The following is a 27694-nucleotide window of genomic DNA, read 5'->3' as shown; positions in this document are numbered from 1 at the left end:
GTGTGAAGACGTTCTCGTCGTGTCTAGTTTTGTTGAAAACTCTTCGAACAGATTGGATATTATTATTATTATTTTATGGAAAAGGACAAGGCAAACGAGCGTTCGGGTCAATTGATCGTATGTGATCCTGACCCAGTGCAACACCAGAGGAGCTACAGGTGCGTTGACGGTCTTTAAGGTGGAGATAGACGGGCTTTTTGAAGGTCATATCGACCTGGAAACACTGCCGCGGGTAGTCCATTCCACAGTTCCGTGGCGCATGGAAGGAAGTTCCTACGAAACCACACAGTAGTGGAGGGCCACGAATCCATATGGTCGAATCCATATCCAATGATGTGGATGACATTTAGCTTATGACGTACTGTAACAGGTCAAACAGTTCTTCAGAACTTCAGAACACACGTCGCTACGCAAATTATTAACACTAAATGTAAATCAGTCTATGTCTTTTATGCCAGAATTTCTGACGAAGTCTATTTATGCCATTATTTATTTTCATTTGACCATACAAGCAAAGCCGTGAGTATATTACTATGGAATAAAGTGCACAATAGACGAAGATCTTTGCCTAGATACTTTAAAAAAATATTTCATTTCAACTTTAAATAAATATTTCATTTACTCTAGCGACATCGAACCTACAACCAGTCGCGCTTACAATCACACACTTGTGCCCCTGCGCTACGACTGGTCTCAACTAATTTAAATTTATCATTTATAAAGTTTAAACTATCAATAAATCAAAAACAGGCATTTCTAAAACAAAATAATAACAGCCCTCGCCTTATCTTTACAGTGAGTGCCTCGAGCGTATACTTGTTGCTTATAAAGTACTTGATTGAGTAATTACATTACTGAGATCGAGAATTGTTATTTATTCATTTATTTATATATGAATAGGTCAGTTATGTATTTATTATTAAATGCCATATAGTATAATTTATCATCACAATGCTAACACAATATAAATTTTCCATTATTTTCAATTATCAAATCATCATCATCATCATCATCATCAACAGCCATCTTTTGTCCACTGCTGGACATAGGCCTTCCCCAATTCTCGCCACGACACCCGATCCTCAGCTCTTCGGACCCATCCGCCTCCCGCCAACCTCTTTATGTCGTCGGCCCATCTGGAAGGGGGTCGTCCTACCGGCATTTTCAAATACGATAATACATTTATCCTTATATCATTATTTAACTTGATAAAATATTTATTTTTGTTTTTCGCTGTTCTTGTTAGATACGAGGTTTGTTCTCTAAGGAGACGCAGTACTTACAGTGAGTGCAGCCCACGCTCTACTTCTCGTAGGTTGATTGAATTTCCTCCGATATATGATATTTATTATACGAAATAGCAGAATAATATTAGAAATGTGTATTTTTAAAGGATTGTGATTCAAAGGAGGTTAATGTATTTATCAGTTTATGTTAGTGTGTTTGTTTGTTCCTATGACACGGTATACAGAACAAACAGGTCGACCAAGTTTGATAATAAAAAGAATAGTCAAAATTGAAAGAGAAAAATAAACCTTATCAAATGCGACATCGATTAAACGTACCTAAAAGTATTTTTTTAAAAGTAAATTTAATCAGCCATCAATCAATATTTTATTTATTCTTACAAGATAAGAAGACAATGCGCGGCGTTAAGTTCCTCCACTTATTAAGGAATATCTTGAAAAAAAAAAAAATAATGGTATCAAGTACCTACAGTAAAATTTTACAATAAAAAAGGTATATCATAGAAAAGATATCAATGACTTTTTGTCCCGGTGGCCACAAATTAAAGCGCTTAATGAATATAGAACAGGATAATGTGATTTATGACTTATTTTAATTAAATTCGACTTTGATTAAAAGCTTTGCCAAAATTGATTTGCTGAAAACTTAAGGGTACTTGACTTGACTAATTATTTTACTTGGCCATAAAGGTAGGTAGATTATTTACATAATAAATTAAATCTATTATGTAAATAATTTATTTCGAGATATTGCCTGTTGAGTGGCGGAATTTAACGCCGTGCTTTGTGTATCAAAATCGCGAAATAGCAGGTTTTGAAACTCTCTTTCAAACGGTTACAGCCAGACGCCATGATATTATTTAGGTTATAATATATTTCTTTATATTCGCAAAAGAACAACAAACACTATATAGCCCTAGATATATAATGGGGGTAGTTAGGGGTATCTACCCCTAATGAATATATTTTGGAGTCAATTTGACTTACGTCTTATTTTACTAAATTACGCTACTATTATTTGTTAAATTATATTTTCAAAGAATAAGTATAAAAAAAGACAAGAAAAAGACAAATAAATAGACAGATAAGTTGGATAGATGGTTATTATTTTCAATATTTTTATTTTTACAAAAACAAACAAAAAAAGTAATTAATTACTATCAATTTTAATAAGAAGCGAAACAAATATGTATTTTTTAAATTTACCGGCAACACATCTGTAGCTCATCTGGTGTTACATGGGGTCGTGGGCGGCGGTGATTACTTCCCATCAGGTGACCCGTACGCTTGTTTGCCATGTTTTTTTCTATAAAAAAAAGGTGTAGTTGACAAATATTATATTTAACATGCAGTAGAACAATTCACAGGCCATATCCTATCCTATCCTATATCTTATAAAACAAAGTCGCTTTTCGTGTCTGTCTGAACTTTCTAACTCTTCTTCTTCTAAACCACCCAACAGATTTTGATGCGGTCTTCACCATTAGGTCGAGTATTTCTCAGGGAAGGTTTATATATAGTTTATTATTTGTACATTCTTATGTAAATTAACATAAATACGATAAATGTGTATAAAGTCCTACCCGTTGAGACACTTTCGCGCATGCGCTGCTTTAATGGTAAGTACTACATGAAAATAATGTACTGGAGTATTGTTCCTCTTAATAAGATCTACAAAAAAGTCCGCGAGAGCATATTTTTATCTTTTAAGGATAACGCGTAGTGATCATATTTCTGTCTAAAAATAGTAATTTCAATATATTTTTTATTGTGAGGGATATTTTTCCACAATGGTATTAATCCTTATCCTTTAAAATACTTTATTAATTTTCTACGTTAAACGAAGATAAAATTTGCTTTTTACACTATTTCGAAATTGCGAATAGTTTTAGAGAAAAACGCATTTAATTGTTGACACATCACGCCGTTGACTCATCAGCTGTGCCGACTTAAGTATTACTTATCCCTTACTCTTAGGATATAAATAAGTATATTAGTTAGGTTGGCCATTTAATGTAGATCAAAACTGTCTTTTACTGTTTTTTCATTTTAATAAGTACAATATCAAAACATCCTTGCTGCGAAACGCGCCCCGCGACGTTTTGCTTATACAAGCGCGTCATGATCAGTCATCGGTGGTCCAGTGGTAGAATGCTCACCTGCAACGCGGGCGGCCCGGGTTCGATTCCCGGCCGATGCATTCTATTTAATTTTCCTCACAGGCAGCCACGTAGTGCTTGCTTTTCATCAGGGGTAGAATACCCTCTTCAGCATTAAACACAAACTCGAAAAAATAAACCCGCCTGCCTTTATAGCAACGAAGATTTAGATGCGTTTGCACGTATTGGATAATTGGAGTTGAATGTATTATTTCAGCGCGATATATTTGGTTTCATATTTTTTGTAGTAGTTATTAGTAGGTAGGTTTTTGTTTATAATTTCTTCCGTTTAAAAATAGTCATTTAAATATATTTTAATAAGTACTTGAAAAGATTAGTAGCACAGATTTAAAATTACGGTACCTACTAAAAAATCCTTGCTGTGTAAAACAATTGGAAAATCCTAATTGAAACTACGAAAATGCGGGTTGCATTAGGGTTTAATTAATTTTCACATTATCTTAAGTGCTTTGCAAACATACATTATATGAATAATCCAGTAGTAAAAGCGGGCGAAGCCGCAAGGGGGTCGCTAGTTATTATATATGTATTTGTCTTTCTATTGCATAAGAAATCAATAATTCTCTTAGTTTTTATGTAAAATTCAGTAAAGTCTGGTCTTCCGGACCTAGATTAGTTGTTCGCCAACAGTTTCTCACTATTCCATACATAGCGTGGTTGGGTTACCCCCTTTACGTATCTATGGTCAAAAAAGGTAAGGTTAACGTAATAAAATAACTATAAAATAGTTCGTTTAGTTAAATTTAACGACATCGTGGGATGTAACTAAGAGCAACCTTCCGTTGTAAATTTAAAACGTACACGTGGAACTATATTGACGCTATTTTTATATTGTCAGTCCGGCTATACTATATGTGGCGGAGAATTTCTCTGTTTTCCAATTGACTCCCAATTTTAGAGACATTGTCGACGTGGTGATGAAATGAAAATAGTTTCTTCTCCCGAGTGGGAATTGAACCCACAATCGTCGTGTTTATAGTCAGTTGCTGGCCGCTGCGCCTCAACGGCCCTTAATAACTCTTGATATACTTATTTTATTTACTTTACATTAAAATTTTATTCATTTTAAATATTATAATATGCTGTTATAACACATTTTATCGAAATTAAACCTTTCTTATATTTTTGTAGGGTAATTGAATTTTCAATTAAAGGCGTCCTCGCTGATTGGGTGGCCTCGAAAACTGCTTAAAATACGAATACCTTCGTCCGTAACTCCATCAGCTACTTTATTAGCGTGGTCCTTGTGACTAATTTTGGTAAAGTGTTAATATCGGCTATAAATTAGATACGCTGCTAGATTTTCTATGAATTTTTTAGATCTTCGAATATATTATAGCCATGGAATAAAACTAATATAATAAAAAAACTTTTTTAAATATACGTATATATACTTAATAAACATATAAATAAATAATATTATTACGATTATATTTAACGAAACATTTTCATTCACTTTTTGTCTTAACTGATGTTTGTTTCAAGTGCGATAAAACTCCAGTAATTCTCATGCGGGATTAAAACAAACAAGTGTTTCATTTAGAACAAGCCGATAGAACAGAAAATTAACTTTGTACTAATACAAGTATACCTTTGTACTGATACAAGTATACTTACTAAAACTAAATACAGCATACATTTACTACTATTAATTGTAGAATTTAATTTTAATTGAAATATTTCAATTAAAATTCAATTCTGCGTTTAGTAGGTCAATTCAAATTGTATAACATATATTACTCTAAATATTTAACTATCTAGTTAGTATATATACCTACCTAGTATAGCTGTTTTTGTATATTGAAAAACGATTACATACAAGTCGGACTCGTCTACCGAGGAAATAAAAAATGGTCATATATGTCAGGCATAAAAATATTATCTATGGGTACTGTGTCCTCGATGTTAAAACAAGACCATCGTGCCTTAACAGGAGTGTGATTGTGGATTCGATTACCACTCAGAGGAAGAAATCAATTAAATTTTCTTGCTTTAGCAAGACAATACGCCCCTTCCGCGAGTCTCTCTCCATATAAGCACGTTTGTAGGATATATTTGTTCAGATAATGTTTGTAACCAAATAAATATCAATAATAATATTTTTGCACGCAATTTCTCTCTGCCTACTGCTACGTGCGGGATACAGCGTAAAGCTATAAAATGCCTCATTATAAATTTTATTTAAGCCTATCATGGCACTGTGCACCAGTGTCTGAATGAAAAAACGTTATAGTTGTGGCTTCAATCTCAACGGAGGGATTAATTTGTTTCCTTCCTTTTATATGTCGTATACAGAATACAAATTACAAAGTAAAGCTCTAACTAATATAAAATTAAATATTTTATACGTAGGTTAGAGCAATTTAGATAATGTTGCTTGAATTATTGGAATAACCCTATTTGTGATATAATAGTAATTCATTGCCTTGAACCTTGAACTTTTTCATGGGCAATGATGAGTAATATAAACGTATGGTAAATTATTTAGTTATTTATTTTACTTTACATATATTTCTCTCTATAATATCAATGAAAAATATATTAAAAAATATTTATATTCCGTTGCGGAAAGTAGGTTCCGCATAATTTTGAAGGAATTGCGTGAAATATTATTTTAATATTTATTTAGTTCCAAGTATTCTCTGAGTCAATAAGTTTTTATTAATTTTTCATAGTATTACATATTATGACTAAGCAAAACAAAAAAAATATATATTTTTTAAATTATATATTCAACACATAGCAGGATAAGCAGAGTGAACCTGGTAACCTAGTGCTAATGAACACCGTTTCTCATTAAGACATTTCCGTTCAACACTTTCCGCCGAATTCTCGAGGTATTGCGTGTAGAGTGGTGTAATTCAACGCCGCGCTTTGACTCATTACCAGATCGAGTCCGAGTCCGAGTGGAAATCGAACCCATAATCATCGCGCTTACAGCCCTGCCCTGCCCTATAGCCCTATAGCCCTATAGCCTATAGCCCTGCGCTATGGAAATCTCGTAACATAAAATATTAATAATATTGCGACTTTTTTACAGTACGAACGGATTTTTTGCTATAAAATTAAGTATAAAAAATAACGGACTGCGTAAACTGGTCCATGACTCGCTTGTCGTGACCGCTTTTTTCGATGCAATTTAATTCCTTCTCATTTATTACTTCGAAATCAGTTAATTGAAAACCTGAATTTTATATTCACTAAAGAGCATTTTACTTTTATACGAGTGATATACAGAAATTATAATGATTTTTCTAAGTTCAAAATTCTATACATTTCCTAAAAAATAGGTTTTAATTTTATAACCCTATACTAAATAACAAAGGCATACAAATTCGTTTTAAATTATACGCTTTATCCTAATAACAATAGGCCTATCTATATTATGTAGGAAAAAGTTATCAGTCAATTCAATTTGTGAGAGAATGGGGACATTCTAATAAAAGTGAGATGAATGGCTTCAAGCCATTCCTACTGTATTAAATCTTTATATTTGATTTTAAAATTTTAATTGTATTTTTTTTAACTTAACGCTGTATTTTGCATAAAGACAGGAAGATGGAAGCTGGGAACTTAGTGTTAATACACTTCGTTTCCATTTAAGACATTTGTGTTCCCCAATTTCTGTCGAATTCTGGAGGTATTTTGTGTTGAGTGGCGGAACTCAACTTTAACTCGTTACCAGAACAAAGAAAAAAAAATTTTCTCTCCCTGTGTGGGAATCGAACTCACAACTTAGTATTTACACGCTTGTGCCCCTGCGCCATAGCAGGTCCCAATTGTCATTAATTATAGCGCCTGATGACATTCCATAGCAAAAACTCTCTAAGTTTAATAGTTGTACAAATTTATGCATGACTTAAGATCACTCCGTTCTTCAATACAAGTACAACTACATACATATACGATAATAAGCGAAACTTTATCTAAACAGAAAAAGAAAATAAGAAGATTTTAAATGTTTAAGTCTATGAAGGGCCGTGCAGCTTCAATCCAAAACTACAGCGAATATTTAGATATTTCTCTACTACGTATTTATAAGAAGAATGAAATAGTCATCGTTCTTTCTCTGTCTAGTAGTAATAGAGTGCGGGAGATGGAGAAAAAAAATGGTGTTAACATGATTGTGAATTATTGCTATTCTTTAATTCTTTTCAGGTATTCCTATTTTTGGTACCTAGCTAACTACTTAAGTTTTCACATATGTATATATATTTTTTACTTCACAGTATAATAGCGATGAAGGTAGTGGGAATCTACTAGTGTTGAGACACTCTGTACCCCATTTTTCGTCCCGTAGCTTGAGCGAGGAAATGATAGTAACTCGTATCTCCGAATTGGAATTATACCTTCTTCTTAGTTGCCTTGATTTTATTTTCGAACTGATGTTTTATTTGTTAAGATTTTTTTTTTGTTTAGACTTATTTTTTTATTAGTAAAATTTCTGGAGTGCCTACCACTCTTGTGGAGTGAGTACGGACAACCCATCAGCGTTTCTACAGCCATGGTTGAGCAACGACGGCCTGGATTATCTATATTTATAAAATCGAAAGGTCACTCACTCATCACGAAATCTCAGAAACTACATGTACTAGGAATCTCAAATTTTGCATAGGAGTTATTTATAGGACGTAGGTTCTCGTTAAGACGGGAATTTGCAATATTCGACTTCTAAGGGGTTGTTTTTGGGGTCGAAAGTTTGTATGAAACTTCGTTACTACAAATGCTACGAGTCTCAAATTTTGCATAGACGTCACTAGGACGTAGTCATGGAGACAGAAATTAATAATAACATAGTTCACGCGGGTGAAACCGTGAGCGGGCCACTAGTTTTTTTATATGTCTAATTAAATTAATACGAAAAGAGTACAGTATAAAACAATATATAAAAGTTAATAAAACATTTATTTCTCTAATATTATCTAAAAACAAATATCACATTCTTATATTAAATTTTATTGTAAGTACACTTCAAATTACAATAAAATGACTATTACTAAATTAAAAGAAAAAAATACAAGCAATCATTATACTAGGTGGCAGTATTAGAACTAATTTGTACCTGAATACAACTATTTTTGTTGTTAATGATAATGTACAAAAAATTGAAATTATTTTGAGGCCAGTCGTGGCGTAGAGGCACAAGCGTTCGATTCGAAAGCATTAGGTTGTGAGTTCGATTTCCCTTTGGGGGATTCAGTGCGAAGATAAAAAAATCTAAATAAAAAAAAGGTTCACATTTTTTCCCGCAGACTGGGGTGTGGGAACTTAAGAATTTTGAAACATTTACAAACACAATTCATATTATATTATATTAATAATTATTTAGATTTTATTTTTTCACTTTATTTTAGTTAAGCCACAATGTGGCAGTCCCAAACACAACGAAATGTTTATGTAGCTTCACGTTGTATCCCGCATGTAGCGGGATTGAGACACTGCGTTCCCCACACACCACCTAACTTTCGAGACATTGCAAGTAGAGTGCGAGAATTTAATTCAACACGCAATGTCTCGATTGTGCGTATAATATTTAATTTCCACAAGTCGGACTACTCTACCGTTACTACTCTACACATCTAAGTACTTATTAAATTATACATGGTGTTTTTTGTTATCATTACATTTATGGTTTATACAAACATACTTAACTTAGATTAAAAATAATGTCAATTAATGGGTAATCGCAATTAATTGTTAAAATATATTTAAGAAAGAAACATTCAAAGAAATAATAACTTTTTTATACTGTTAAAATATCATTCTCTCCTCATTTTAATTATATCGAATTTATTAGTAAAAACCTTAAGTATTTAATTTTTTGTGGTAAATAAACGTTCTAGGTATACAAAATTTTTTTAATAGAATAAATAACAAATCTATGTTATTTTAAAAATATATATTGTATTCATGCATTTAATTTTTTTATTTATTGTTTATTTATTTGTCATTTATATAGAAGTCAAAAAAAAGTAAATATATTAAAAAAAATGTCAAAATTACTTCGTTTTAGTTTTAGATTCATATGTTAATTACTTAGTTTATTGTTATTAATGTCATATCACAAACGCAAAAAAAAAGGACTGAAATTGTCAACGCCATTTTTTTATGTTATTATTAATTATCAATATTTGTACTTATAATAAGTCACATTCACATTAAAATATTAAAATTAATCTAAAAATATCACATATAACTTACCTACTGAACTTACCCTATGTTACCACTGTACTAGCGTTGCAAATTTTAATTGCAATTGACCATTAATATCGTAAATCAATTAATTGGGAATACTCAGATTACAATTAACAATTAAATGTTAACTTTGACTTCCACAACAACAAATGATTAATTATTAAAATTTAATTGCCAATTGCAACTGAAATTTGACCACCTCTGCTATATACGTAGCTACCTGGCTTACCTATGTTTCTAATCTAGTAACATTACCCATATCTACATCCATCTCATCTGTATGGTATTTCTCGAACATGCTTAAAATTGATACGTAAGAGCCAGCGAAGAGAGCAACGAAGGAGATGAAAGAAATGAAGATGTTCTTCCACAGCTTCCATTTGAACGTACCGAGGCCGCGATCCCAATTGTGTACAGTGTCAACTATAGCTGGCGTTAGAAGACCTAGGCTTGATAGAAAGACCGCTCCGCTGAGGTTGATGAACAGCTCCAAGTTGGGGAAGGCAGCAGCGAGAGCGACTGTATAGAAAAAGAACCTTATTGATAAAGAGCCTTATTTGAATCTATGTATTACAATACAATCACTCTACTCTCTATTCATAATTTATTTAGGAAATTCAGTTCTAAAAAACTGAACTTGAATTTGAACCCCCTTCACCAGAGATCAAACTTGCCTTATACTATTAGTCAATGTTTTTTTAAAATATAACGGAATTCACAATAAGATTGATTATGGCGTTCAGAACGTGCCAGTTGAGCACAAATTACTTCACCAATGTCACGTTTCATGGAGAACAACGCAAAATGATATTACTGACGTGACGTTCTAAAGAATAAAATATATAACTTAATTTACTATTATTTATATAAATGTCATTTAAAAAAAATCATATCTCACCTGAACCGACAACAGCAATAGTTCTAATACTGATTTGTGTGAAATTATGATACTTCACAGCAATTTTATTATGTATCTGTCTCCATATCATTTCCATGGGGACGTAGAATTGTAGGCTGTATGTGAAGAGGATAGCTAGAGCCATCAGGATTTTCGCACTTTGCGCTAATCTGAAATAAAAAATATAATATCATTAATCAGCTTTACGCTGTATCTCGCACACAGCAGGGTAGGCAGAGTGTTAAGACACTTCGTTCCCAACTTTCCGCCCGATTTGTCGAGGCATTAAATGTTGAGTGGCGAACCTCAACGCCAAGCTTTTGCCTAGGTGCCAGAGCAAGGAAATGTAAATATTAATAAAATTAAATAATAATTTATTCGCTCGAGTGGGGATTGAACCAATAACCATCGCGTTACAGTCACACCCATGTGACATTCATCATCTTCTATCTTCTTCTTCTTCTTCTTCTTATATATAAAAGGACTTGTCCTCACTGACTGAGGTAAGACGCACGCAGAGCCGTAACCGCTGTGCGTAGAAACGTGGAATTTAGACAGATGTTTACTTTCATAATCTGGACATCCACTAAGAAGGGATTTTGAAAAATTTTAACCCTAAAGGGGTGAAATAGGGGTTCAAAGTTTGTATGGAAAAAAATTTAAATCGGCTCCAATTTTTATAAAATTTGGAATTTAGATTTTTAAAAATATTTAATTGAACACATGTTTCATCGTTTTCCAGAATTCTCCCCCAAAGGGTGAAAATAAGGGGTTGAAAGTTTGTATGGCAAAATTCTTAAATGGCCACCGATGTTTATAAAATTTGATATTTAGACTCTTAAAAATATTTAATTAAACATGTATTTCATGGTTTTCTAGAATTCACCCCCTAAGGGTGCAAATAAGGGGTTGAAAGTTTGTATGGGAAAATTCTTAAATCGCCACCGATTTTTATAAAATTTGATATTTAGACTATTAAAAATATTTAATTGAACATATGTTTCATGGTTTTCTAGAATTCACCCTCTAAGGGTGCAAATAAGGGGTTGAAAGTTTGTATGGAAAAATCTTTAATTCGCCACCGATTTTTATAAAATTTGAAATTTAGACTCTTAAAAATATTTCATTGAACGCATGTTTCATGGGTTATTAGAATTCACCCTTAAATACGCAAGCGAAGCTGCGCGCGTCCGCTAGTAGTCATATATTTCTCAATTTTACATACATTTCAGGGATTTAGTATGTGAGAAGGCTATAAAGATCCTTCACATATTAAATCCCAATTCAAACTTCATTCAAAGCAACATTTTCATTATATAAATGCAAATTTGGCTTTGAATGAAGTTTGAATTTACAATAATTACATTCATTTACTCTCTGCCATAATATCTCCTAATAATGACAAAAGAGCGTATAAATTTCTATGTAATTTTATAATTATCAACTATTAACTATTATTTTTTATCCCCTATTCTGCTATGCGGACGTAGTAGGGTAAACTAAAAATTATCATTAAAATTAAAAACATTTTAATGAAAACAAATATTTTAATGATAATTTAGTTGTTTATTATTATTATCATTAAATTGTGTATTTACGTATATTGCACAATATTTTGTATTTCTTTGAAATTACTTCAAAGTAATATTTCCCAAACAATCTTCAACATTAATTAAGATATCGTCTTAATGTAAAGTAGGGTAATAATGTATTAACTTATTTTCACCATCATTTATATAATAAAGAGGGTTTCCTTGTTCGCATTAACAATACTGACAAATGAGAAGAATTATTTTTTACTGTGTATTTTTTTCACACATTATTCTCCTTTTTATTGAAGAATGAAGAATAAATAAGGCTTGTTTTTTTCTATCCTAAACATAATTTAGTTGGTAAAATATAAATAAATATAAATTGTGCTAAGGCCACGGTGGAGCAGCGAAGGTAATGGGTTCAATTCCCACTCTAGGGAAAGAATTAATTTAATTAATCGTCTCAAATTATATAAATGGGAAAATTCGGCGGAATGTGAGAAATAGAGATTATATGCGGGATGTAACGAGAAGCTAAATAAATGTAAGCTGTAGATTCATGTAATAAGTCGAAATTAAAAATAAAATAATTCATAAATTTGTGCAAAAAAAGCATAAGAACCCAAAAATTATCATATTTATTTCTTTCATCGTGGATCCTTGTCGTATTACAGAATGCGCAAAAAGAACAATGTTTTTTTTTTATTTTCGCAGATTTTTCCATTTAGAGTAGGCAGGGATAGTCCAATTCCAAGTCTCATTTCAAAACATTATGTGTTGAGTTGTGGAAACTAAAGCAACATTTCTACTTTCATTTACTTTTTACATAAATAATAAATAATTAATACTCACAATTCATCCTGTGGCAGATTTAGAGTGACACTTCCTCGTACAGCATCTCCATATTTGATATAACCAAAGAAGCCCACAAGGCCATATAAGGATATTACGATAGTCATAGCCACGTTAAGGACACCGGGGCATCCTAAAAACTGTTGAGGTTTGGCCATTTCGTTTTCAACTGGCATCACCACACCTATGCCTTCCATTGCGAAGATTACTGTACTGTAATAATTTAATATATTATAGAAGTGTTCTGCTTCGTGTTGAGTAGCGGAAGTTAACGCCGCGCTATTGTCTTGTTACCGCGAGGAAGTGAAAATATTGAAATCCCCCTAGCAGGATAGACTCGTAGCTCCTGTAGTATTACACGGGGTCGTAGGTGGCGATCATCCACATCTTTATCCTGTGAATATTCTGGATCAGTGTAATAGGCTTTACTTGTTTAGTATTTTTTTATACAGCTACTTTAAATTGTCGTAGTGTTAAAGCTAGTATTCTAAGCGGACTTTTATTATATACACGTATACTGAAAATTGTTAATATTCTTTCTTTATTTTTCCATTTACTTTCTCTGGTAACAAGACAATTGTATCAATGCAGTGAAAAATAAAAGAAGATGGGATGTCTTAGCACTGGGTTCCTTCTGTTTACGCTATTACATGGTACGGCGTGATGATGAAAAAAAACTTACCTAATAAACAAGGGCCATTGAGTAACACTAGCGACCATTTCCCTTTCGCTAGGATTGGGCATGTCATTGAATATATAATACATGGTGATGCTAAAGCAGATCACTAAAAACACGTTGGCCAAAGCGGAGAACGGCACCAGCCATTTCAGGTTTCTTATCTGGCATATGAGTACTAAAGGCACTAGGGTAAGCGCACAGTATGCTTCCACTGATAGCTTGTAATTTGGATAGTATTCGTCCAATACCTGGAAAGTAAATATAATATTCTGGTAACGCTTAGCTTCACGCTGCATCCCGCGTATAGCAGAATAGGCAAAGGGAACATAGTGTTAAAACACTCCGCTCGCCTCTTTCCGCCAAAAAGAATCTACTTAAAATGTGAACTTAGAAAAAAATATTATATAGTTCTATAAAATTCTTTGCTGTATTCTACAGCATAGAATTTTCAAGCGAATTAAAATATCGTTGAAAGAATTTTGTTGTTACATTAATTTTTAAATAGATCTAAAGATGAAGCTAATAAACGAAGCAGCCATGGCCCACCAATACAACGTCTGACTAAACGTGACGGTTGTAGGTTTGATTCCCACTCGTGGAGTTAATTATATTCGATTTCAAGTTCTGGTAATAAGATAAAGCGCGACTTGAGTTCCACTACTCAATATGCAATGTCGAAGAATTGGGCGGAAAGTGGGAAAAGGAAAAAGTGTAATAGGTTTGTTTTTTTAGACATAATTGGAACTCTTTGGAAATAAACTCCAACCACAAATTACTTTTTAATACAAAACATATTAACTCTAAGGATTGTTTACTTACGTTAATATTCATTGAAATTAGTTATTCGATTATATCAAAATATTAATTAGATATTTTTAGATTTTGTAATTTTTTGTAAATAAGTGTAAGTTTAGTAAAAAAAATTTAACTTGAGTTATTTGCAGAATGTAAGTTTCTGTCCTATTCACATATATATAATTTAATAAAATACACGTAGAATTAATTCTTGGTAGTGAATTGAATGATAGAAAGAACCTAGTGTTAACACACTTTCCGCTCAATTTCGGAGACATTGCATATTCAAGGCGAGGCGATTAACAGAAGCGAAGAAATAAAAGTACTCGTATACTTTATATTCCGAGACGACTGCCTCATCAATTAAATCAATTCATAATATATACAAACAAATATATAAAATTAGGATTATATTCATATATAACCTAAAAAGGATAATCTATGTACCTCATTGAGGTCTGAAAGGGTTTCACAAGTGTTAGGGGTCAACTCATGGCAATGTCAAGAGTACAAGGCTTTGTTGTCTTAATTATCCTATATTGATTTAATATTTTCTATATTCAGAGCAACATTTTTTTCAATTTGAAGAGTTTATTCTATATAGCAGAAAGAGATGGTTGGGAGTTCAGTTCTACTGAAGGATTTTTTTCCTTAGGTTGGGTATATCTCTACTCACCATAGTGTTAAGACATTTCGTTCTATAAAAATTGCATGTTAGGTGAGAGCTCTCGTTACGAGAGCAAGGAAATGAATATTTAATTTCCTCGAGTGGTAATCGAACCCACAACTACCGAATATACAGTTTCACTCTTGTGTCCCTGCGCACAGCAGGTATACTTTATGCCGACGATTGTAGTTCAGTTTTAAGCCTTAAAAAATATTAAAAGAAAATATTACCTCTTTGAAATTTTCAGCAATAAATACGACGTAAACGCACAGTGCCGCTAAGTATGTACACGTCAGAGTATAATCTATGAATGTCCTGTGAAAAAAAAACTTATTTTATTTTTTATTTAATTAATTTTTTATTTTAACACTATATATAGGCCTATTTTGCACATAGCACGGTCGACAGTGGCAGTGGTCCGTTCCCCATTTCCGTTTAGAGACATTGCACGTGGAGTGGCGGAACATAACACCGTGCTTAATTTTGTTACCAGAGGAAGAAAGTGAAAATGACGAATTGTGCCTAATGCCCCTTCTCCCCAAACCCTTCCCCCATCTTACGGTCAGAAGCATTACTTTAAATACATACGAATTTCAATAAACCTAATAAGCTTATAGAGTTATACAGACCTCGCAAAATTAGCCCAAGGTCGTAACTTCTTAGGTCCAAACTCAAAAGCCGCACCACATGTTTCAGCAAAACCCATAGATGGCTTCTTCGCTTCAACACAAACTTCTTGCGATGTTTTCACCTATAAACAGAATGTTGTTTAAGTTCTAAGACAGGTAAAATAAATTAATTATAAACAAATACCATAAATAAATCGGCTTCATTACTTCATTTGCTGTATCCCGCACACTGCGGGATAGGCAGAGGGAACGTAGTGTTAAGACATTCCGTTCTTCCTCACTTCCTCGAGTGGGGATCGAACCCACAAACATCGCGGTGCAGTCACACCCTTGTGCCGCTGCGCCACGACAGCCTCAAATACCATAAATATAACAATTAAATAACTCAAGTGTAAACCAATCATCTCAATCTGTCTATCTCTCGTACCAAATCACGGGGACATTTAGATGAAGACGTAGTAGAGGGAAAAAAGTCTGAAGAATGAACCTGTTTTATTTCTTTACATATGTTGGAAATTATAGGAAAGTCAAGGTCAATGATAATTCCAATGTAAATTGCATACGCATTGCGTGTAGACTGGTGGAATTTAACGCCGCGCTTAACCTCGACACCAGAGCAAAGAAATGGAAATATTAAATATTCATATCCTCGAATGGGAATTGAAACAACCTCTCGCTTGTACACTCCCACGCTTGTCTGTCACGTTTATTTTTTTATTATAATCAAATCAGCTTCACGCTTTTTTCTGCATACCGGGGTAATTTATTTCATTTTCTCGCTCTAATAGACGAAACACAGCGTTGAGTCACACAGGATCCCTCTGGGTATCCTGTTTTAGGCGTGAACGTGAAAAAAAAGTAACTTACCAATACATAAACACAATGAGTGCAAATGAATCCAATCACAATAGTTCCTATAGCACCGACGGCGAGCCCCGCATTTTTGAAGGCAGCCGGCATCGCCAGAATACCAGATCCGAGGGAAGATTTTAACAAATGAACTAAAGAGCCAATTGACCTGAGAAAAAAAATATTATTATGAAAATATATTTAAACTAGTTATGCCGGTTAACCCTAGGTTCCCTCTGTCTACCCTAATACATAGCTATATAGCTGTTATAATAGCTTCAGGTCATACCTATCCCTATAACTATGTAGATTGAGGGAACCTAGTGTCAAGAAACTCTGTTCCTGTATAGTGTGTTCGCGTGTTCGATACCGAAGCTCAACGCCGTGTATTGTCTCTTTATTAAAGCGTGAAAATGAAAATAATTAATTCTCTCTTGTTGCTTTTAAGAAATATATTAATATTAAATAAACAAATAGGTTAATTTATACGACTCGACTATGTCAAGGGTTGCACGATGTAAACTGATACAAGGTCCTTAGTATCACATTTAATATGTGAATTCAATTTTATTTGAAAGTTGTTTAGACCCAAACGCTATTAGAATAATTACTTAATTACACATTTAAGCGGACTTATTAATAACTAAGCTTATTTTATAATTATGCTTGAAATTGATTATTATTATATAATAGAAATATATTGAGGGCTTTGTAGCACAGTGGCGTATCGTTTGACTCTAGACGCGACGTGTGGGTTTGATTCCCCTTTAGAGGCAGGAACGATTTTTATTTCTTCGCTCTGGTAGCAAGAAAAAGCACGGCGTTGAGTATCGACACTCAACACGAAACACTCCTTCCTCGAATTCTGGAGGCATTACGTCAGAAGTGAAAGGACTTAACGCCGAGCTTTTGCCTTGGTGCCAGAGTGAAGAAATGAAAATATTAATGATTATAATTAATTACCTCAAGTGGGATCAAACCCACAACCGTCGCGTTACAGTGACACCTTTGTGCCCCTGGGCCTGGGCCACAACGTCCTCAAATTATTTTTACACTAATTATAAAAGATAGTACTAAGATATTATATAAGAAAGAAACACAAAATTAAATTCTAATCCAATTTAGCAACATGTAAACAAGACTAAGCCTGGAGTAGACTTGATTTTGTGGTAAGTAACAAGTACAGTGCGCCCTTCAAAGTTCCCAGCCTGATAGTTTAAATGAAACTGTTTACAGCGAGGGTAAATTGTGAAAACAAATTTTCGTATTTATTACTTGAAATGTCCATTTGATGGTCTAAATATATTATACATTTATTAAGAAACCTTATTAAAAAATAGTGAATATATTTTTTTAGTTTCACGCTCCATCCCGCACTTAGCAGAGTAGGCAGAGGAAGCCGGAGAATCTATTTTTAAGACACTCCGTTCCCATTCCTTAATGGGATTTCCTTACTTCCGTTCTCTAGTTTCAGCTGAATTCTGAAGGAATTTCGAGGAATTGAAATATTCACTAATTCATTTTATTTTCTCGAGTGGGAATCAACACACAACCCGTCGTGTTTACAGAACGCTGCGGCACAACTGGCCAGAATATTTAATATAGTGTTTAAATTATAAATTAAAGTTGGAATAATGTCAGTAGTTTTTTTCATAATTTCTCTAAAAATGAGGAACAGAGTGTCCTGTCACTAGGTTCCCTCTGCCTACCCCACTATATGCGGGATACAGTGGGAAGCTTAAGCTAAGCTGGAAAATTATAACGATGATTATATTCAATACAATAAATAATTATTATTTAATCTCCCACACGAATATCGAAAAGCTGCCCTTATAGCACCAAAATAGAATGATTGCTTTATTTCATGCTATTTATAATATTGTAAGTATCTGTTACATTATAATGGATTTAAACGTTCATTTTAGATCTAAATACTTAGTTTTTACTAATCTATATATATAAAAGGACTTGTCCTCACTGACTGAGGTAAGACGCACGCACAGCCATAACCTCTGTGCGTAGAAACGTTAAATTTGGACAAAAGTTTACTTTTGTAATCTGGACATCCACTAAGAAGGGATTTTGAAAAATTTTAACCTTTAAGGGGTAAAATAGGGGTTTAAAGTTTGTATGGAAAAAAAATTAAATCGGCACCGATTTTTATAAAATTTGAAATTTAGATTTTTAAAAGTATTTAATCGAACACGTGTTTCATCGTTTTCTAGAGTTCTTCCCCTAAGAGTGCAAATAAGGAGTTGAAAGTTTGTATGGAAAAATCTTTAAAACGCCACCGATTATTATAAAATTTGAAATTTAGACTCTTAAAAATTTTTAATTAAACATGTGTTTCATGGTTTTCTAGAATTCACCCCCTAAGGGTGCAAATAAGGGGTTGAAAGTTTTTTTGGAAAAATCATTAAAACGCCAACGATTTTTATAAAATTTGAAATTTAGACTTAAAAATATTTCATTAAACACATGTTTCATGGTTTATTAGAATTCACCCTTAAATACGTAAGCGAAGCTGCGCGCGTCCGCTAGTTATATACATTTAGAAACGACTATCATAAATTAAATTTTTTTGTAATTGATTCTACAATTTTTTTTCAATATCTTTTTTAAATTACATTAACTGTATCTGTTGGAGAAGGCAGTGCGAATGGACCACTACTCTTCTTGAGAGGAATAACTCTTTCTAATATTAAGCTTTATATATTTGAAACGTTTTACATGTCTTTCCTTCAGTTAACGCAACGGCTGTTAGTTGGATTCCCGCTCAGGGTATAAAATATTTTATATTTTCCTTTCCTAGCTTCTTGTGACGAGGTAAAACCTGGTGTTGAGTTCCGCCACTCAACACGCAATGCATTCAGAATTCGACGGAAAGTGGAGAATGGAAGTGTCTTAATGGGCAACGATATATCCTAACAAAACTAAAAAATATCAATATTTTACTATATTAGAAGTTACTTAAGAAAGAAATAAATTTTTCGATATCATTTTTATATTTTCACGCAATATATGAATTTGATAGTCAATTATAATTATCGTTATACTTATTTAACATCAAACGACAGGTGCCCAGATTCTATATAAATTTCAAATATGCTGTCAAAATATTTCAATACAAAATCTTTACATAGAAATTTCTAATTAATTACCTTTAGATTTATATTACGGTGGATTTAGGTAAAACTTAAATAATTTCAAGATGATTAAAACTATTTTTGATATATATTATATTTATTAGGTCTTGCTAGCACAGTGGGAGTCTGAGATCTGTGCCTGACTGTAATGGCGATGTTTGTGCATTCGATCTCTACCAAGAAAAAAATATAAAGAAAAATAACAAAGCAACTATTAGTCTTTTTAAATTAAAAATGATCTATCAAAGAGGATTTTAGTTTATTACGTATAAAGTTAGAATAAATTATAAAACTTGGCAAATTGCCTACTCTAAGGTTTCCACAAGCAGTTGGCGTCGTAAATCTCTTATTAAAGTTGGGATAAATTATAGATGTAAGTACTTTACATTACAAGATATTTAAATATCTGGCTAATTTTTTTATGCTTATTTATGAATTTTGTTAGGATTTATTTTAATTTATTATGAAATTCATTTCAAAATTAACTTTTTGTCCTCAATGAAATTTAAATGATCTTAACAAAAACATTTTTATACTTCAAATATTAGGCAGAGATAGATTTTGTATACACTCTATGCCTGTAACTTTATTCTTAAAAATAGGTGTAGTAAATCTCAAATAAACTCAAATTATTATATTAAACATTTCACTTTGGGCGGATCCTACGTCGCGCTCTGTCTATACGCGAGGAAAAGAAAGACGGAGGAAAAGAAAACAATTTTGAATAAATATTCGCTTCTTCAATCATATCGTGGGCAGAGGAAATCGTTAAGACTCTCCGCCTAATTTTTATGTGGAAAATTGTTAAGTGGCGGAACTCAACACCGAACTTTGTTACTTGAATATCACTAAAACCAAAAATCTCACTTACGAATTGGGATGTTCTACTTTTCTATGTTCAAAAGGGTTGTACGCTTTTTCATTGATTACTTCTTTTGAGCCGAGACTCAGTGTTGACTGGAATCCAGGATTCGATGCTAAATTGGCCCTGAAAAGATATTTTTCAACTTATTAAATGGTTAGTATTACTAAACTAACTATTTAATAATAATCTATCCTATATCTTATAAAACAAAGTCGCTTTTTGTGTCTGTCTGAACTTTCTAACTCTTCTTCTAAACCACCCAACGGATTTGGATGCGGTTTTCACCATTAGGTCGAGTATTTCTCAGGGAAGGTTTATATATAGTTTATTATTTGTACATTCTTATGTAAATTAACATAAATACGATAAATGTGTATAAAGCCCTACCCGTTGAGACACTTTCGCGCATGCGCTGCCTTAATGGTAAGTACTACATGAAAATAATGTACTGGAGTATTGTTCCTCTTAATAAGATCTACAAAAAAGTCCGCGAAAGCATATTCGTATCTTTTAAGAATAACGTGTAGTGATCATATTTCTGTCTAAAACTAGTAATTTCAATATATTTTTTATTGTGAGGGATATTTTTCCATAATGGTATTAATCCTTATCCTTTAAAATACTTTATTAAATTTCTACGTTAAACGAAGATAAAATTTGCTATTTACACTATTTCGAAATTGCGAATAGTTTCAGAGAAAAACGGTTTTTTATTGTTGACACATCACGCCGTTGACTCATCAGCTGTATCGACTCAAGTTTTACTTATCCCTTACTCTCAGCATATAAATAAGTATATTAGTTACGTTGGCCATTTAATGTAGATCAAAACTGTCTTTTACTGTTTTTCATTTTAAATAGTACTTTAGAAGTTGTTACAATATCAAAACATCCTTGCTGCGAAACGCGCCCCGCGACGTTTTGCTTATACAAGCGCGTCATGAGCAGTCATCGGTGGTTCAGTGGTAGAATGCTCGCCTGCCACGCGGGCGGCCCGGGTTCGATTCCCGGCCAATGCATTCTATTTGATTTTCCTCACAGGCAGCCACGTCGTGCTTGCTTTTCATCAGGGACAGAATACCCTCTTAAGCATTAACCACAAGCTCGAAAAAAAAAACCCGCCTGCCTCTATAGCAATGAAGATTTAGATGCGTTTGCACGTATTGGATAATCGGAGTTGAATGTATTATTTCAGCGCGATATATTTGGTTTCATATTTTTTGTAGTAGTTATTAGTTTGTAGGTTTTTGTTTATAATTTCTTCCGTTTAAAAATAGTCATTTAACTATCTAAAAATAGTCATTTAAATATATTTTAATAAGTACTTGAAAAGATTAGTACCACAAATTTAAAATTACGGTACCTACTAAAAAATCCTTGCCGAGTAAAACAATTGGAAAATCCTTATTGAAACTACAAAATGCGGGTTGCATTAGGGTTTAATTAATTTTCACATTATCTTTAGTGCTTTGCAAACATACATTATATGAATAATCCAGTAGTAAAAGCGGGCGAAGCCGCAATAGGGTCGCTAGTAACTTATATACAAATATTGATGTTAAGGTAAGAAGCTAAGGCCGTTATGGCGCAGCGGCTAACTGGAAAAGCGATGATTCGACTCTCACTCAGAGCAATGAAATATTTTAATTTTCTTGTTCTGATAACTAGAGAAAACGCAGGGTTGAATCTGTCACTCGAAAAGTGGATGATGAACGGAGTATATGTTAGGTGTTCTCTGTGAACCTCTAAAAAGCTATCTTTCATGAAGTGGAAAATTAGTAATGTACGTATATACTTAGTTTTCTTACAGTTCTTTCACTAAACATCACATGAATGTATATCAATCGGTGTCAATATAGTTAGATGCACTTTATTATACCAAATATATATTTTTTTTACTTACGTCGAATTGAAGTTGTCTAAAATAATGGTTCCTTTCTTCTCCTCGTTACCCATTTTGATGAACTGGAACAAAATAAATATCGATTGAATTATTCTGATGATATATTTATATTCTATGAAACAAATTACTTAATAATATCTATCACAGATTCTAAATTACAATTTAATATTTGAATTTCTACAATTTCTGATATATATATATATATATATATATATATATATATACTAGTGGGCCCGGACGCGGCTACGCCCGCGAAAATATAAGCCTAAATAACTAAAAAAAATTAAAAAATAATAATAAGTGGAGATTTATTATTAGAAAAAATATCTGAGTAACCGAAATGAACAAACAAAAGAAGTAAAAGTACCTAAAGTTTGCCGTGCGCGCGTCCTAAACATTTTTCTATATTAAATAATTATTAATTTTTGCGAACAATATTAAATAAAATCCCAAATGATTTAAATTACGATATTTTAAGTGTATAACATCGATATGGATAAACAAACTGAGATAAATTAATTATAAGCAGCAAATAATTACATAAATAATAATAGTAATTCGAAAATATATAAAAGTTTATTTATTTTATTTCAAAGTCATCTGCCCGTTCGCGTCGGTCATACTATACCACTCGTAGGCTAGGTCATTTGGAATCAGTGACATCTCCTTAATTATTTATTACAATGTTATACAGTAAACTATAATTTCAATCTAGTTGAAATGCTAAAAGTGACCATTATATTTATTTTCATAAGGATGAATATCAAATTATAGAAATCATCTAATTTTTGATAATGTATACAAATCTATATCGGCGCGCGCCATGTATGGATTAAGCAAATTCACTTTGGGTGACGTTTTCTTAAAACAACAAACTTTGCAAGCCGTTGCTTAGCAACGCGTAGCGACGATTGTTATTAACATGGCGGAATAAATTGCTTGTCAAATTAATTATTTTAATATATTGGTATATATCGAAAATATTCCAAATATGAGAAAAAAAAAGTATCCTATGTTCATCCCGGGACCCTCAAGTATCTCTATATGAGTATTTTATCGCAATTTAATTAGCGGTTTGGCCCTGATTGCGTAAGGGACAGACAGACAGACAGACAGAGTTACTATCGAATTTATAATATAGGTATGGATATATATATATATATATATATATATCTCCGTGGCTCAATGGAAATACATCAATGAAATATATTCAGCCATCCATGAAAGACATTCATTCATCCATGAAAGATATTCATCAATTCTTGAAAATCAATGTTCAATCAAGCGACAGAAACGAGCAAGAGACGAATTTCTTAGTTACACCAGAACTCCTAGTGTCTCCTTTATGCGTTCTCCAATCAACGAGATATTTCCGAAGTGCTCAATTTGCACGCTCGGAACGCCATACATATATCACGAACAACTATAGTTAAACTATATAATATTTAATTAATATACTAGTATTTAATACATATAATATCTCGTTTATCTTCGTATGTTCGCCTGAGAATTTTCTCTACGTCAGTTACAGCAAAGTGATCCTATAAAGATTCAATTTTTTTCCTTTTCAGGTACATAACCCTAACAGTAATAAAAATCTTACTATTAAATCCATATTTAATAGTAAGATTTTTATTACTGTTAGGTTGCCATCAACCTGCAAACAAAGAAGTCTATTAAATAATCATAAAGCTTAATAATAAACTTTATATAATTGCAAATAAAACCGGAAGTGTTGTAAAACGTTTTACTTAAAAGCTCCACTGAGTTTAATTTACGCTATATTGATATTTAATTCAAGCTCGCTCAAAGTAATTGGAATATTAAATTTCTGTTTGTATTGAATATTACAATGTATATCTTTTATATATTTTTATTAACTGTACGCTGTATTTTAGAAGGCTAGACAGAGAGTATCTAATGTCAAGAGACTCCGTTCCCATTAAGACATTTCCGTTCCCCTCTTTCCCGTAAATTAACATTTGAAAAAAATTATAAAATGTTACTAACATAATAATAAAAATATTATAATATCTTACCTTTAGGTTCATTTTACAATTCAAAAGTGGTTGCAAAAGTAGAATTTCTGTTTGAATAGACAATCTCTAGCTTATTGCAATTTATTACATTTTGTAATGATAGAATGCAGAAAAATGTTCTTAATTAAATCTGTCATTAAGATATTTCTAATGACAGATTTTTCTACGATTCATTGTGTCTTCAAATATTCGCATATAATAACTAAATAATTTGATTTTTTTATCTTAATTTTACCAATTAGTAATAACAATTATGATGATAAAAAAATATTGTAATAAGAAAGGGGGCCGTCTTGGCGCAGCGGCTCAGCATTTGATTGACGACGACGTGACGGCGACGGTTGTAGATTCTATTTACATTGGGAGAGTTAGTAATTTTCTTACTCTGTTTACAAGGTAAAGTACCTACTTCTTAAATTTTGGTTTCACCATTCAGCACGGTAACACAATGTCTCGAAATTTAATTTATGAAGCTATATAAAGATTGATATAACGATGAAATACGTATAAAATGTTTATTTAATTGTTTAAATTATTATAATAATAAATTAAATAAAAAAATATTTAGTTCAATTATAATCTAACTTACGGCCAACTCTAGAATAAGTACAAATCTTTAATTCAGTGCAACAGAAAAACTGTTAAAAACATACAAATATCCTCATTTATCATTCTGACATGCTTTATTTAACTTAGCCTTTACCAAGTACCTATGATTTTTTTGCAGTAGTTTTTTATTACTTAGATTATATAAAAGTAATTTAGAAAAATTAAACTGACTTCAAATTGTAATCCAGTACGCAAGGTTCTACTCACATCGTTCTCACAAATGGAGTCTCAAAATTACTGAACAGATTTTGGTAAAACTTGGACTATTCCTAAAGTTTGAATTTACCTGTAATATACATTTAACAAGTAAAAAATACACTTCAATACTATTTACGAAATTAAGCACAAATGCTTGAATACCTAATTTCTCGAAAAGGAAATTAGATTTTTTTTACTAGTGTGTTCTAAAGTATACCTATTAAATAGAAAGGATAATAATAATTTAGATTATTTGTATAAGGTGAGCAATATAACACCTAGTTTTTATATTTAACTAAATAAGGCTATACTATAGTAGCTTATAGTATAACCTTAATAAAATGGCTTCCTATAACTACGTACATGGCTGTCTAGTTTTTATATACCTGTAAGTTTTTTTTTTTCATTTTGTAGAATAAAGGTAGAATATAAATGATACGGATTTTTTTTAGCTTCATAAAAGTATACGGTATATATCAGGTTAGGCTAAGGGAACCTTTTTTAGCGTCCCGCTGTATTCCATATTAACCATCGTCGGTAGAGAGAGTGTAGTGTCTAGTGTTAAGACTAAGAATTTCCATTAAGACACTTCAAGTCAAATCTCGTTACGTTCAAATGTTTTGTACGTTTTCTATAAAAGTATTGTATAATATGTTCGATTACAAAACACACAAAAAAATAAAGAAGAGGATTAGATAGATTTTGTTGCTAAAATAATAATATTGTAATTTGTTTTTAACATTCAAAATATTCTAATTAACTCGTTAAAATGAATTGGATTGTTAAGTTTAACGGTTATTGTTTCGCGGTTAAATCCAAATAGTTATAATTGTTAGATTTAAACCAATTACTATGAAAATTTGGGTACATTTAAGGAAGCTTAAACCCTTAAATTAACCCTTTTAGGAAGTACTTAAATTAACTTTTTTAGGAAGGACTGTTGCTTATATAGAAATTAACGAAAAATTGTATTTATATTTTTTTACTTTCACGTTATGTACTCTCTCTGCTATGTACGGGATAGCAGAGTAAGCTCAGGGAACCTGGGAATCTACTATAAGACGCTTTGTTCCCATTAAGAATATTCTGTTTCCCATTTTCCGCTGATTTCTCAACGTTTTAAACATATTAATTTTTTTATTTCCCCGATTGGGAATCGAACCCACAACCATAGCGTTTACAGTCACACGTTTCTGCCTATGCCTATATAAAAAACAAATATATCATTCGCGTACCTTCTCATAATATATTTATGTATATTACGCAAGTCGTCTTGCGCAAAGGCATAGGTTAAACACTCTGTGAAGGCATGAGAGTATTCGTAACTTAACTTAGAAGGCCATTGTTATGACATACAGACGTAAGGTAGTTAAAACGAGCGTCTATCTTTACTTGTATACATTTGAAACCATTCATTTTTAATTTTTTTTCGCTATATCCCGCATATAGCACACACATAAATATTTCATAGAAATAATTCATTTTAGCATCAAATTATCGAGACATCACTCGTTGCGTAGCGGAGTTTAACACCGCGCTCAATCTTATTATCGGACTGATAAATCTCATTCTCCCCAGTGGGAAGTTAGTTATGTAAGGTTACTTATAATTACTGAAAATGTAATAGAATCTATTCTGCAGAAATTTACCATGTTTCCTTTGTTAAGAAACATTATGACGACATGCTTTTTTGTATTGTATTTTTCTTATTGCTGTATAACTATTTTCATGTCATTATTCATTATTGTTTATTTTCTTATATTCAATTTTAATTGTATCCAGATCAGGTTTATAGCGTCAGTCATTAAAAAAATAAATATATGAACCTATATTCATGAAAATCAGCTTCCTGCTTAGGTAGAGGGAACCTAGTGTTAAGTTTCTTACTTAAGCTCAATTTTCGAGACATTGATGAGCGCAGCCATCACCTCGCTTTGTCTTGTTACCAGAGCGAGGACATGAAATTAATTCATTCCCAGACGTGGAAATCGAACACCCACCCATCAAATTTATAATCAGATGCTGTGCCGCTGCTATACAATTTCAAAATTATACGTTTTAAGTAAATCGTATATAATGACAGACATTATTATGAATCAAACGCAAACATTAAAATCGTTTTGTACGTACAAAATAATTGTTCTGTACATGAATTACAAAATTATAATAACTAGGACTGGTGGCAAATTTTGTGAAATAAATTGTAATACATTGTACAAAATTGCTTCACTTATTTTATTTTTGCTAATAACTACAATTCTTATTAAGAATTGTTTTATAATTGTGCTATTATATACATTATTAAAAATTGCGAGGCTGTCGTTACTCAGTGGGAAAGGGACCAGAAGCACGATAGTGGTAGGATCGATCCCGATTTGTGGGAATTCATTATATTTGTTTCACCCCCCTAG

General features: G+C 32.2%; 1 protein-coding gene and 1 non-coding gene across 2 annotated transcripts in view; one reads left to right on the top strand and one right to left on the bottom strand.

Annotated features, from left to right (window-relative positions):
• Positions 1-3376: 3376 nt before the first annotated feature.
• Positions 3377-3447, top strand: TRNAC-GCA (transfer RNA cysteine (anticodon GCA)). The gene has a single exon. It is a non-coding gene; the product is annotated as a tRNA-Cys (tRNA).
• A 4866-nt stretch (positions 3448-8313) lies between these two features.
• Positions 8314-27694, bottom strand: part of LOC146530229 (proton-coupled amino acid transporter-like protein pathetic) — a 32493-nt gene continuing 13112 nt past the window's right edge. Inside the window, exons 2-10 of the mRNA XM_085200643.1 lie at positions 22438-22499; positions 20541-20657; positions 16542-16692; positions 15675-15796; positions 15276-15360; positions 13587-13831; positions 12905-13117; positions 10521-10690; positions 8314-10141 (exon numbers count right to left, since the gene is read on the bottom strand). Of these exons, the coding sequence (XP_085056769.1) occupies positions 9852-10141; positions 10521-10690; positions 12905-13117; positions 13587-13831; positions 15276-15360; positions 15675-15796; positions 16542-16692; positions 20541-20657; positions 22438-22490 (1446 nt within the window). The 5' untranslated portion in view covers positions 22491-22499 and the 3' untranslated portion in view covers positions 8314-9851. The remainder of the gene's footprint in view (positions 10142-10520; positions 10691-12904; positions 13118-13586; positions 13832-15275; positions 15361-15674; positions 15797-16541; positions 16693-20540; positions 20658-22437; positions 22500-27694) is intronic.

This window comes from Heliconius melpomene, chromosome 17 (genome assembly GCF_056956725.1).
Source record: "Heliconius melpomene rosina isolate 202511_hmr_F chromosome 17, ASM5695672v1, whole genome shotgun sequence".
Lineage (NCBI taxonomy): Eukaryota > Metazoa > Arthropoda > Insecta > Lepidoptera > Nymphalidae > Heliconius > Heliconius melpomene.
Note: the sequence above shows the minus strand (reverse complement) of the source record. Positions and strands in the feature narration are given on the sequence as shown.